Source organism: Corythoichthys intestinalis, chromosome 6 (genome assembly GCF_030265065.1).
Source record: "Corythoichthys intestinalis isolate RoL2023-P3 chromosome 6, ASM3026506v1, whole genome shotgun sequence".
Taxonomy (NCBI): domain Eukaryota; kingdom Metazoa; phylum Chordata; class Actinopteri; order Syngnathiformes; family Syngnathidae; genus Corythoichthys; species Corythoichthys intestinalis.
In genome coordinates this window covers 47010408-47024431 of record NC_080400.1, presented here as the reverse complement: position 1 = coordinate 47024431, position 14024 = coordinate 47010408, and the positions used below count along the sequence as shown (strand labels likewise).

The 14024-nt window shown below is 39.5% G+C and overlaps 1 protein-coding gene across 4 annotated transcripts in view; it reads right to left on the bottom strand.

The window, feature by feature from the left end:
• Positions 1–1072: 1072 nt before the first annotated feature.
• sik3 (SIK family kinase 3) overlaps positions 1073–14024 on the bottom strand; it is a 59042-nt gene continuing 46090 nt past the window's right edge. For all 4 annotated transcript variants that reach the window (XM_057838362.1, XM_057838364.1, XM_057838361.1 and 1 more), the window contains 3 exons: positions 11105–11234; positions 10918–11044; positions 1073–2394 (listed from right to left, as the gene is read on the bottom strand). In XM_057838362.1, the coding sequence (XP_057694345.1) occupies positions 10923–11044; positions 11105–11234 (252 nt within the window). In that variant the 3' untranslated portion in view covers positions 1073–2394; positions 10918–10922. The remainder of the gene's footprint in view (positions 2395–10917; positions 11045–11104; positions 11235–14024) is intronic.

The following is a 14024-nucleotide window of genomic DNA, read 5'->3' as shown; positions in this document are numbered from 1 at the left end:
CCAAGAGCCTTGCAGAGAAGGAAAGGCTGAGATGAGTTACACATACACTAGAGGGCGGCATCAAGGAGGCAGAACAAAAATGAGCAATGAGTTGAATCAGTATGACGAGGCAAGCAGCACTCCCCCACTCTGCTGAATCACGTGCATCCCTGCAATTCACTGGCACTGAGCCTTTTTGTAGGTCTCCTTCCCCAGGTTTAATTTCTTGCATTTTACTCCACTCGTGTCCTTCTCAATGCTCTTGAACTTGACACAGAGGCCAGTCGCACAGATCTGATCAAGGAATCAAGGCCATTTGGAGGAACAGAGACCTTTGGAAATGTTCATAGAATCTTCATAGGGAGTTACAGAGTGCAAATGAAAAGCACAAGTGAAACATGACATGAATGTTTGTTGGTTGCAAAGTTAACTGTGCAGTCTGGTATTGTGCAATTGGGCCATTATAAACATTTACATTTAGATCTGAATGTCTATTATCTGCAGAAATCTGGAGTTGGCATGAAAGAAGGGAAAATGTGACATTCACACTTCAACATAGGAAAAGGAAGCGGTTGATACCAGTTATTTATTTTTTAATATTCTGCTGTGGTCCCCAGTGTGCTTAGCTTCCATCTGGCACTGCCTAAGACCGCCAAACAGCTTACTGCATATTAACGGCAGGCTCATATCAAAATGCCTAATATCTAAAACTCATGTGCTATTGAGATCAAATTTACTTTTAACGCATCAATCAACCTGCAATGTTTCTTTTTGATCGTTTGGAGAAGAGTGCGGAGTCTGCACAATTCCAAGTAAGAGAGAACGAGTGATATTTCAAATGTGATATCCATCCGGGCCAATGTGTAAAAGGAAGACAAGAGTGATCACAGCAGATTTTAAGGGTACAAAGAAGAGGAAAAAGTGTTCAGTCTTTATGATTTCTATATTTTGGAAGATATGTCAAGTTCCCTTTGTTAATTTTTGTATTTTTTCCCCGAGTATCAAGTCTGTAAACCTCAAACCAACCCGGACAAACCTGACCCTGTATAGCGTGCCACAACTATCTCAAACAAAAACAGGCGCAACAACAATACAAATGACAAACAAATGAAATACTTTATAAAGCAACAAAAATTATTACTCTCTTCTTATTCAAGTGTCTCGATATAATATTAAAACAAATACGAACAATCGCTTTAAGACATAGAAAGAGCACTGTCTCTCTTCTCTGTCCTCTTTTGGCAGGAAATTTCAAGGTTCATAAAGCAAAAACTCAACATTTTGAAAACATTGAAAAATAAAAATGACATTAAAAAAGCCTCTCTAACAACAACGAAAAAAGACAAAAAAACTGCAGAAATAGCAAAAGCGGTCTATACATGGTATCGCTGTACAAGGAAAGGAGCAAAAATCTGGTAAAACTACGCACAATGCAATACAATGTCACAGACATGAGAGAAGGTTGGGAGATATGGTAACACCAGGTGGGGAAAAATAAGGATGGAGTGGTGTTTGAAGGGATCCAAAAAGTAGTACGACATCATGAAAGAGAGGAATAAGGAATAAGGTGGGGTGAGTCCAAAGTGCAGAATTCAGTTTTTTCTCTTAACTGTTGTCCCCCTAACAACACATAACTGTTTTCCTATAATAATGTCACCTTGATAACATTTTACTGGAAACCGTGGTAACAACAGTAACGATATTGAACATTATGTCTAACATGGAACATTACGATTTGACAATAAAATATATTTAAAAATTAAAATAAAAAGAATAATAAAGAAAGGGGCGGGTTGACGGCGGGAGCAACATAAGAAATGAGCTGGTTTGTAACTCTGTGTAATGACACTGAGCTGAGTCTTTGGAGGGAGCAGAGGAGACAGACTCCAAAAACACTAATGCAGAGATTCTCGTCCAGTCTGAAAAGCTCTGCAGTCTGCAAGTAGGAGGGGAAAAGTGTGTGGGGGGCTGTGTGCAGCTTCAAGAAGCCTTTCTTTTCCACGCCCCTCAATGCGCAAGCGTGCACATAAATGATCTCACACACACAATGCGAATACTTTGGATCTGTTGCAGCAGTGTGTCCGTCTCACAGCCGGCCCAAAACAATGTGTGCGTGGGTGACGGGATATTGGTGAGGAGTGGGACAGTCTTGATAAAGAAGAATCCACTGGTAACAGATGATAGATGTTTTGTGCAGGAGATGGTGGCACTTTGACCTTTTTAACCCTGAATGCCCAAACTTTTATGTTTTTTTTTTTCAGCACCCACACTCTAGCAGAACACCATCCCTCCCCCTACAAACAGATGGTGAACAATGGATAGATGGATGATGTTGGTTTGGCATGATGCAGCGCAACTCAAGTCAACAAGTCAGGATGCTTGAATTTGACCTCTGTACATAGGATACACCACATCCTGTAGAGAACAAATGAGAAAAAAGGAAAACATTTAACATGAAAAATATTATTAGAAGTTTATACGGGCATATCGAATGGTTTTGGTGGTTCTTTTAAACAATATGATAGAAAAAAACAAAGGTGAAACAAGTGTACAGTAGTAAAATGCTGTTTGATCCCAGACCGAAAGTTCAAGTCAAGTAATGTATGGTAAAACCTCAAATTGACATCACAATCCATTTGATGCGTGACCAACAATTCTATTTTTAATTATACAGTGGGACAAATAAGTATTTAGTCAACCACTAATTGTGCAAGTTCTCCCACTTGAAAAAATTAGAGAGGCCTGTAATTGTCAACATGGGTAAACCTCATTCATGAGAGAAAGAATGTGGGGGAAAAAAAACAGAAAATCACACTGTTTAATTCATTCATTCATTTTCCATGCCGCTTTTCCTCATGAGGGTCGCGGAGGTGCTGGAGCCTATCCCAGCTAACTACGGGCAGTGAACTGGCTGCTAGCCAAATGCAGGGCACAAGGAGACATACAACCATTCACGCACACAATCATACCTACGGTCAATTTAGAGTGTTCAATCGGCCTACCATGCATGCTTTTGGGATGTAGGAGAAAACCGGAGTTCCCGGAGAAAACTCACGCAGGCACGGGGAGAACATGCAAACTCCACACAGGAAGGCCGAAGCCCAGGATTGAACCCTTGATCTCAGAACTGTGACGCAGACGTGCTAACCAATCAGCCACCGTGCCAGCAAATTGTTTAATTTTTAAAGAATGTATTTGCAAATCATGGTGAACGGCAATGGTCATGGTCATGGCAAACCATGATGTTAAGTATTTGGTCAATACCAAAAGTTCATCTCAATACTTTGTTATGTACCCTTTGTTGGCAATAACAGAGGCCAAACATTTTCTGTAACTCTTCACAAGCTTTTCACACACTGTTGCTGGTATTTTGGCCCATTCCTCCATACAGATCTCCTCTAGAGCAGTGATGTTTTGGGGCGGTCGTTGGGCAACACGGACTTTCAACTCCCTCCACAGATTTTCTAGGGGGTTGAGATCTGGAGACTAGGCTAGGCCACTCCAGGACCTTGAAATGCTTCTTACGAAGCCACTCCTTTGTTGCCCTGGCTGTGTGTTTGGGATCATTGTCATGCTGAAAGACCCAGCCACGTCTCATCTTCAATGCCCTTGCTGATGGAAGGAGATTTTCACTCAAAATCTCTCGATACATGGCCTCATTCATTCTTTCCTGTACACAGATCAGTCGTCCTGGTCCCTTTGCAGAAAAACAGCCCCAAAGCATGATCTTTCCAACCCCATGCTTCACAATGGGTATGGTGTTCTTCGGATGCAATTCAGTATTCTTTCTCCTCCAAACACGAGAAGCTGTGTTTCTACCAAAAAGTTCTATTTTGGTTTCATCTGACCATAACACATTCTCCCAGTCCTCTTCTGGATCATCCAAATGCTCTCTAGCGAACTGCAGAAGGGCCTGGACGTGCACTGGCTTCAGCAGGGGGACCCGTCTAGCAGGGCAGGAGTTGAGTCCCTGGTGGCGCATTGTGTTACTGAGCCTTTGTTACTATGGTCCCAGCTCTCTGTGGGTCATTCACTAGGTCCCCCCGTGTGGTTCTGCCGTTTTTGTTATCATTTTGACGCCACCGGGTAAGATCATGCACGGAGCCCCAGATCGAGGGAGATTATCAGTGGTCTTGTATGTCTTCCATTTTCTAATAATTGCTCCCACCGTTGATTTCTTTACACCAAGCGTTCTACCTACTGCAGATTCAGTCTTCCCAGCCTGGTGCAGGTCTACAATTTTGTCTCTGGTGTCCTTCGACAGCTCTTTGGTCTTGGCCATAGTGGATTTTGGATGGTGACTGACTGAGATTGTGGACAGGTGTCATTTATACCGTTAATGAGTTAAAACAGGTGCCATTAATACAGGTAATGAGTGGAGCCTCGTTAGACCTCGTTAGAAGAAGTTAGACCTCTTTGACATCCAGAAATCTTGCTTGTTTGTAGGTGACCAAATACTTATTTTCCACTCTAATTTGGAAATAAATTCTTTAAAAATCAAACAATGTGATTTTCAGTTTTTTTTCCTCCACATTCTGTCTCTCATGGTTGAGGTTTATCCATGTTGACAATTACAGGCCTCTCTAATTTTTTCAAGTAGGAGAACTTGCACAATTGGTGGTTGACTAAATACTTATTCGCCCCACTCTAAGAACGCAATAGAAATAAGTAATTCAGTTCCAGGATCAAACCATAATGACATTAGATGGTCACTATGTTATATTCAAATTAAATATTGGCAATACAGTTGTTCAAGTACAACATTTGTGAGTGAATTCGTCTCACAAGAAAGCAGGCTGAACGACTTTGGCTTAGGACTACTGAGTACACTGTAAATTTATAACGTCTTAATTTGATTATTTTTCTTGAATCTGGTCAAATAATTTTCTCCATCTTGTTTTGAGTGTTAAAGACTGGTTAACAGAATAATGCGTCAGATTATTCCACTTACTTTAGGTAAACATTATACTATTTGTTCTTATTAAGCCCATACATCTAAAAGTTTTTTCACCTAAATCGAGAAAAATTTGCCTTTAAATGTTTTGGACAATATCGATTCTTCAATTAAGAACATTTCTGAAAAACAAGCTTTTTTTAAAAAAATATTAAACATGGTAATTTATTGTTTAAAAGAAAAAAAGTCTTAAGCTTATTTTCAGCTAGCTATTTTTCTTATTTCAAGAAATATAAGAGTAAAATTCACTTGATGCACTGGCAGATATTTTCAATTATTTCTAGTAGATTTGAAAACAAGGGAATTCAACAGTTTTAAGTAGGTGTGTTTTTGCAGTGTACATTTGCGTGCAAATTGTATGATTTTTATTTACCTGATAAAACCCAACTCTGACCGGCCAGAGTTATTTTTCCCAATTCCCAAAACTTTACTACATTTCATAGATGTGTATTTTTTTTTTTTTTTTTTATATTAACAGTGGCTGCATTGGTCCTCCTGCAACAGAACTAGCTATACTGGACTGTTATTGAAATAGCCTCTAGCGTGGTCTAAAGTTACAAGCCCGCTGATGCCGTCTCGTGTGAAGAGCTATACAGTCTCGATGGAGAGGAGATGAGGGATGCGCAGCGGCAACTAGATGGGTTGAGTAGCAATACTTTTGACAACCCAACATATCGTATTTCCATGAACACAAGGCACACCTAAAAGTAAAATTCCATGTGGTGATATTGTGTGGACCGAGTACCAAGGCGGACGTAAGTGAGAGACGCATGCGAACCTTAAAGAAGGTTGCGTGTGATGGGGCATGTGGTTAAGCAAAACAACATCGGTTTGGCATAGGACCCCTGAAAATGGCTTCTACGGCAAAGAGACACACTTACGAAGCCCAGTTCAAACTTAAGACTATCACCTACGTGAAGCAAATTGGGAATCGAGCTGCTGCGAGAGAATAGAATATAAATGAGTCGATGGTTTGGAAGTGAACAAAGCAGGAAAATGAGCTTCGCCAAGTTAAGAAAACATAAAGCTGAGTTTCTGCTGAAATAAGGCAGGTGGCCCGAGCTAGAAAAATAATAGAACTCTTACGGACATCGGTTTAAACCGGGCATTTAAAGTCAAGTTGCGTGCGGCGAAGGAGCAGTGGATGATAGAGGTGTGCATCGACACCGCCCTCACGATTCGATTCGATTCGGAAGGCCACGATTCGATTCGATTCAGAGGGTCACGATTCGATTCGGTTCGATTCGGCAATGCATTGCGATGCATTAAAGCCTGGGATGCATTAAAATTCTAAAGCAAAGCATATTTTTTGTGAATCATGAGCCAACACAAGCGGACAGACATTAAACAACTTTTTATTGGCTCTTGTGTCACTCCTGGTCGAAGTCAAATGAAAATAGTATACTTTCATATATATCTTTAAAAAAAAAAAATCAGATCACAGCATTTAATTAGTTCTTATAATGAGACCAGGGCTTTCTCTTTTTTTATTTTTTACACACAGTAGCAGCCTTTCACACAGTGCAACATCTGAACTCCTGTGCAAAATCAGTAATAACAGTCACTGTATTTTAGTCACAACGACCCATCAATAAAAATATTCAAGTAAATATTAAAGAAAACGACAAAGAAAATATTGTAGTGCAGCAGCATCTTTATCGCAATGTCAATCCAGGGATCAGTTCAGTTGCAAACAAAACATCAACTAAATTGCAATGTAGAACAAAAGTAAAATGTAGGGCTAGCCAATCTTATATCTATAATACTTCTCGCTCCCTCTTTCTCCGTTTCAGCCATTGTTATGTTATGTCCTATCTCTCTGCTCTCTCGATTACAACTGCGCTTGTCTGTGACGTTACTCCGGTAAGGAAGCGGATTTGGGTTCCTCATCCCCCCTGCATAGAGGTTAGATCTTGTGCCCGAACCCGACCCGACCCGAAATGTTAAGCATTCACGTTTCGGTGGGTCGGGTCGGGCCGCCGCGCCGGACTAATAAAGTATTTAAAAAAAAAAAAAGAAAGAAAATGCGCAGAGGGCTGTGGCGCAGCCCTCTTTTTCTTCTTCTCCTCCCGTTATTTCGTTGTGTGAATGCTTTTATAATTCTCGTAAATATATGTAGACTATTTAAATATTGAGTAAACTTGCGTTTTTATCCTGCCAACTGACAATTCGTTACGAAAGACACTTTTATTTATGCACACGAAGGCAAATGTGATCCTTTTGAATCTTCTCCTCTGTGTCTGTAAAAACGTTTTTTTTTTTTTTAAATCAAACTTTCCCAGAGTTATTTCGTTGTGTAAATGCTTCTATAAATTTCATAAAAATATGTAGACTATTTAAATATTGAGTAAACTTGCGTTTTTTTCCTGCCAACTGAGAATTTGTTGCGAAAGACACTTTTATTTACGCACACAAAGGCAAATGTGATCCTTTTGAATCTTCTCCTGTGTGTGTCTGTAAAACCGTTTTTTTTTTTTTTTATCAAACTTTCCCAGCGTTATTTCGTCGTGTAAATGCTTCTATAAATTTCATAAAAATATGTAGACTATTTAAATATTGAGTAAACTTGCGTTTTTTGTCTGCCAACTGAGAATTTGTTGGGAAAGACACTTTTATTTATGCACACAAAGGCAAATGTGATCCTTTCGAATCTTCTCCTCTGTGTGTCTGCAAAACCGTGTTTTTTTTTATATTAAACTTTCCCAGCGTTATTTCGTTGTGTAAAGGCTTTTATAACTCTTATAAAAATATGTAGACTATTTAAACAGTAAGAAAACTTGAAGAAATGAAAATAAATTGCTGCTGCTGCTGCGTTTTTTTTTTCCCCGCATCACTCGGCTCGGGCATGCAAATCTATAGTTAATTGATCTGGCCGGTCGGGCTTCAATATCAACAGGCCGTGTCGGGTTGGGCTGGAATTTTTTAGGCCCGATCTAACCTCTACGGGCTTGCTTTGAATGTAAAGTAGCTCTCTCTACAGGTAAACATGAGAATAACAATACAAATGGGGAAACCAAATCCATTGCATCACCGGAATTGCGCAGGGAAGATTTTTGAACGTACTTATATATTTTAAAATGCGCTGAATCGATTCAGCGTGTTGCCCGCATCGAATCGAATCGTCCCTGCCCCGCATCGGGATGCATCGCCGCATCGATTATTGTTGACACCCTTAGTGGATGACGGATGGCGAACACAGCTTTATAAAGACTGGGAGGAAGCGTCCGGCGAGTTACACCACAATTTGCTAATGGATTGTGGACGCTTGGGCTAAGGTTTGTGTTTGCGCTGTATATGCTTTCGCCATTTCTGAGGAGGAGGAGATGCACGGCAAGGACACCGACTCTGAAAACGACGAAAGGGAATCTGCCGTGTTTATGGATACCTAGCCCAGCTGTTCAATTCGGATACAGAAGATGAGGAATTTGATGGCTTGATAAATATTGCATTGAGTACTTTGTGAAATTCTATAATAAAGTACATTTGAACTGTTTTGCTGTTGCTGCTCTTGCTTTAAAAAAAAAAAAAAACACTAGCGTGCATGCTAGCGTGTTTTACATGCTGCCAATAATACGGTGCACCTTGTGTGTGTCTTAAATACAAAAATATCACCTGAAATTGAGCCTCCGCCGTTTAATACGGTGAGCCCAATGGTCACGAAAATACGGTACATATACACTCACGAGCAACTCACAGTAGATCATCTTGACCATGCCTAAATGCCTGCATGTATTGAGTTTGCCTGGTATACCAGACTCACCGCTGTTCCAGCGATTGAGTCTGGCGATGGTCCAGCGGATCAAATTCTGAGGGCGGAGCAAGCCATAGCAAACAGAGAGCGGAGTGGACCAATCAGCGACGGGCAGACGTGACGTTCTTAAAGCGACACGTAATTAGCATGAACGGAGAATGGAGACGTTTATTCAACATGGCTAGCGCGAGCCATGTTGACTGCTGTCAATGACTTGTGTCGATGTGTTTTTGGTAATTTAAAACCGGTTTTACCGCGGATTGGAACATATTCTCGGCTCTCCCGTTCGCCATCTGTGTTGCTGTAGAGACGACTTTCGGCGCGCAAGAGTGACGTTACTCGTTAAGAACACGTCACGCAAATACACTAATCTGATTGGACGGTTGATTTTATACTTGTTCGAGAGGCCATTAATGGGCTGGGTCCCAGACTATTTCTCACAGTGTTTGAAAAATACAGGGAGAATAGTCTGGCGGTGCCAGGCAAGTATTGAGTTGCTCCCATGGTATGGGCTAATTAGTAATTTGCGTTAACGAACTGTTGGACAGAAGTGCCGAATAAAGTGGCCGGAGAGTGTACTTAGCAATTTTTTTTATGAATTCAAATATGGCATTCGTTGGCCCAATCAAACAGTTAATGTTAACTTCATTTGCACGGTCCCTTTAAGCTTTCATATTTCAGTCTTGATATTTAAGGTACGTCCACCTTTTTGATGTACAAATTCAAGCATTTTTTAAGGACTTTCAAGACCAATTTTCAGTTTTCCCAGAACCTTTTAAACATCCCTTTTTTATTATTATAATCAGGCAGATATAAAATTTAGCGCTTTTTCAGAAGTATGCAAACGTCTCCCAAAATGTTCTACTAACCCGGAGGCAGGAGAAATTTAGTTTCATAGGTGGCGATTCTGAAGACCCCCTAGGATGGTGCATTCCCAATGTTTTTTGACAAACTCTGACCGTATCCAATAGCAGGGGTGCTGGCGTAATGATTGAATGCTGTTCGGTAGACACAAAAGTCACCGCCGAGGACGCTCGAAATATGGCTCTCTCCTCCAAATGGTAAACTAAATGATATCTTCATGACTGTTTGTAGTTCACAACAACAACAAAACAAAACTATTGCGTTCTCGCCAAAACTAGTAAAGCTCTTTACAAGGCTGTTACTCTCTCCTACTCATTAAAAGAAGATAAGTGGCTACTTTGTTGTGCAACAAGGGGTGTCGAAAAGGTTCGCAACTGAATTAAACGGCGACTAACAGAGGGGGTGTTGAGCCTCCACACCTTTTTTTTCCCGCCGTCTCCACAGTTGAGGTCGCGAAAAAAAAAAATGACAAAAAGAGGAACTTATCGTGAGATAAAAGTATTGTACTAAACCAAAATAAATGCACGTTTATGCATTTAAATCCTATTCTATCTGTATACTGTTCGCTTGATTAAACTCCAAACTACTCACACACACACTCAAATGCACTGTACTCTTGGGAGCGATGATGTGACACGGGACAGGAAAAGCAGCTTCAGAATGAGCATGTAGCAGCAATGAAGCAGATTTATTTTTATTTTCCTTCATTTAATGATTTATATTTTTAGACAGGGTGCTGAGAAATATTGTGCGACTCACACTTCTATGCATTTTCAAGGAAGTTACGCAAAATGCAAGCATTTTTTAAACCCTGGAAACATGACAGCAAAATCCAAGCATTTTTAAGGATCTCAAGGACCCGTACAAACCCTGGATATTCTGGACCACCCTTTCCTGAAGAATTGTTTGTCGATCAGCAAAACTGGGAGATTAAGTCGCTTCGGATCATGGAAATTTCGGTACCTTTTTGAGATCTTCTGGGCAATTTATCTTGCTACACGGGTTCTTTCAGTGCTTTCTTGATTGAATAGGTCTGGAGGTAATCAGGCTTGGATGTGATCAGTGAAAATGAGCTCAGGTTTCCATGAAATATTCTTAGCAATGCCCAATTTATGACTGAATGAGGGGGGCAATTATTTTTCACATAGGGTTAGATTGTAATATTTTCATCCTTTGAAGAATAAAATTACCATTCAATACTGTTAATGCTTGGTTTAAGACCTACGGTTATCTATTTTCCCCCCTTAGCCCCTTTATGAACTACACATTTGAAACAACTTAATTAAAGTAATGCTAACTTGACACATAACAAATATTTTAAATCAGTTACAAAAATGTTGCACTTGGCCTGATGAATGGATTTACGTACCATTGCTAAACACCAGCCTGCTCCATGCTGTACTGCAGGTCAGGAGGCTTATAGCTGAGAAGCATATCAGTGGTGCAGGAAGAGGGATAGCAGGTCGTCGCATGGAGCTCACCTTCAACGTCACATGCTGCTTGAAATACACATTTTATTATTTTTAGTCAACATTAATTTAAGTTTTACTGCTGACCTGATTCTTCCCGCTGGTGCAGTTGCTGACTTCCTGACAGTGACGTCTGGCTAAGAATGTCTGACATACGAGCTGAACTTAACGCCTTCCCAGCCAACAGGCTCATCCCGGACATAGACTCTGTCTGGTCCTAGAAAGAAATGTAGTCATTCATGAGAAAAAAAATAATACAACGTCTCTATCAACGTTATTTTCAGGTTACGACATGTTTAAATAGGACAATGTTGCCTGTTGTAAAGAAAGAAATTTCAGGTTACGAGAGGCAAAAATACTATACAATATTTTAAAAGATACATTCCTGCTTAAAAAAGTTGCACCACAAGATCCTGCTGCCCTGTTGGTCATAATATTTCCCATCATGCCTCCGTAATGGGAGTCTCCTCTCCCATTGGCATATTGTTGATGACGTATCAATTTGGGTGTCACACTATGATAAGGTGTGCACAGGCGTAACGGTGTTATTGTGGCTATGAGCGAATGAGCACAAGGCTCCTCGTGCTCGTGTTTCTGTTGTTTTTTAAGTGCATAGACGGTTAAATACTGTCGTAGCACATTACAGCATAGTTCTCCTCACGTTTTTGTGTCACTCACGAAGTGTCATTGGCACCATCGATCTTGTGAAAGATATTTTTTTTCTTTGCATTTTGTTCTATTATATACATCACTACAGGTATGAACGGTTGGGTTAGAAATATGGAATGATTCAAATGTGTTTGGCTGTTATTTTATTCCTGTTTTACCCCAATTGTAAAATTTAATGTGGCGTGTCAGTATTGCTTGGAACAGATTAGGGCATTTACATGTAAATTTACAAAATTGTCAGGTTACGCGGCTACTTGCAGAACTAATTAATGTCATAACTGGAGGTACATCTGTATGTATATTAGACATAACGATTTGATTATGATTCAGAGGCTACGGTTCGATTACTGCTTTTAATGTTTCGTACATTAGTTCCAAAATTGTTCAAAAATCCTCTCAGGCTAAACCAAACTACGATTTCAATATCAAGTTAACAGTTCAAAATAGTTAATAAAATACTCAAGTCCTCATTCTGTATCAGCAGCTTTAAACTTCAATTAATTTAATGTTGTGAATCAACCGTTAAAATTGTTAAAGTTGCTCTCGTTATTCCATCATTTCCGTTCTGTTGACTTTCGACATGTGAACGTTTTAAAACAGTTTCATTATTTAAAGATAGAGTCAAGTCTAAGATTTTGCCGATTTAGGAGCATTTTAGATACAAAGTTAATTAGGTTAGCTACAAGAGAGCCTTCCAGAGAAGTCTACTGCTTTAAGACTGCTTTAAGCGGCTGTTTACTAATGTCGGCAAGTCTGTCATTTCGCATCTAGTTCTATATATATGTGATATCCACCATAGCATTATGTGGCCGTATGTTTGTACCGGCCATCGGCCGAAGTCAGGTGTTATTGTTTTTTAATCTAGCGGCATGAGTTGAACATGATATTTACTCTCGGTCCGTTCTTCATTGCGTCCCGAAGACCGCACTGACTGTGTTTTAGTTCCACTTTACCTGGTGTAATTAAATAATTGGAACTTGGATGTTTGTCTGAAGTATGCTCAAACTGTTAGCTCTTTTAAATCAGGGCTAAAAACGCTTTTGTTTAGCACTGCATATCTATAACTGTCTATATATTTCAATCTACCTGCTTTCTACTCCTCTTGTTTTTATTTTATTTTTATTTTATTTATTTATTTTTATTCTGTGATTAAATGCGATCTTCTGTCTTCGTTTCTACGTTGTGTTGATTTAAATGTGATTTTTATGATCTTCATGTGATGTAAAGCACTTTGAATTGCCTTGTGTTGAATTGTGCTATATAAATAAATTTGCCTTGCCTTGCCTTGCCTTTGTTAATCGTTCTCGAATCTTCCACGACTGAATCGCGAATAATCTAAGAATCGGAAATTTCGCACACCTCTAATGATATATATATATATTAGAGGTGTGCAAAATTTCCGATTCTTAAGATTATTCACGATTCGGCCGTGGAAGATTGGAGAACGATTCATAAACACCCAAATTCCGATTATTGAAATATGCCAAGTAAAGCGAAAGTACAACACACTCAGCGCGCCGCGCGGTCTTCGGCACAATGAAGAACGGAGCGAGAGTAGCTAAACATCATGCTTCTCATTACCCGGCCCCTCGGGTAATGCCAATGCTCAACTCACGGCTCTAGCTCAACTCATGCCACGAGATAAAAAACACAACAACATACCTGACTGCTGCCGAAAAGCTGCTACAAAGTACATCCACATAATGTTACGGTAGATATCATTTATATAGGACTAGATGCATTATAGATTCGATAGCGTTAGCAGCACATCTACAAAAACCTAGATGCGGGCGTTAGTAAACGGCCGCCATCTTAAAGCAGTACACTTCCCTTCAAGGCTGTTGTAGCGAACCTTCCAAGCGAACCTAATTAACTTTTTACCTAAAATACTCCCAAATCGGTAAAATATTGACTTGAATCTATCTTTAAAATAGAGCAATTTTAACAACTTTAACGGTTGATCCACAACATTAAATTAATTGAATGTATTTTAAAGCTGCTGATACAGAATGGGGACTGAGTTTTTTATTTACTGTTATTTTTGTATATTTGTTTACTGCTATATGTTAACTTGATACTGAAATAGTAGTTTGGTTTAGTCTGAGAGTATTTTTGAACAATTTTGGAACTAATGTACAAAAAATTAAAAGAAGGGCCGTGCATCAATAATCGTTTTATAATCGAATCGGAGCCTCTGAATCGTAATCGTAATCGAATCGTTAGGTGCCCAAAGATTCCCAGCTCTAACATATATGTGTATATATATATATATATATATATATATATATATATATATATACACATACACTGTATATACATGATACTGAACCAGAATCTT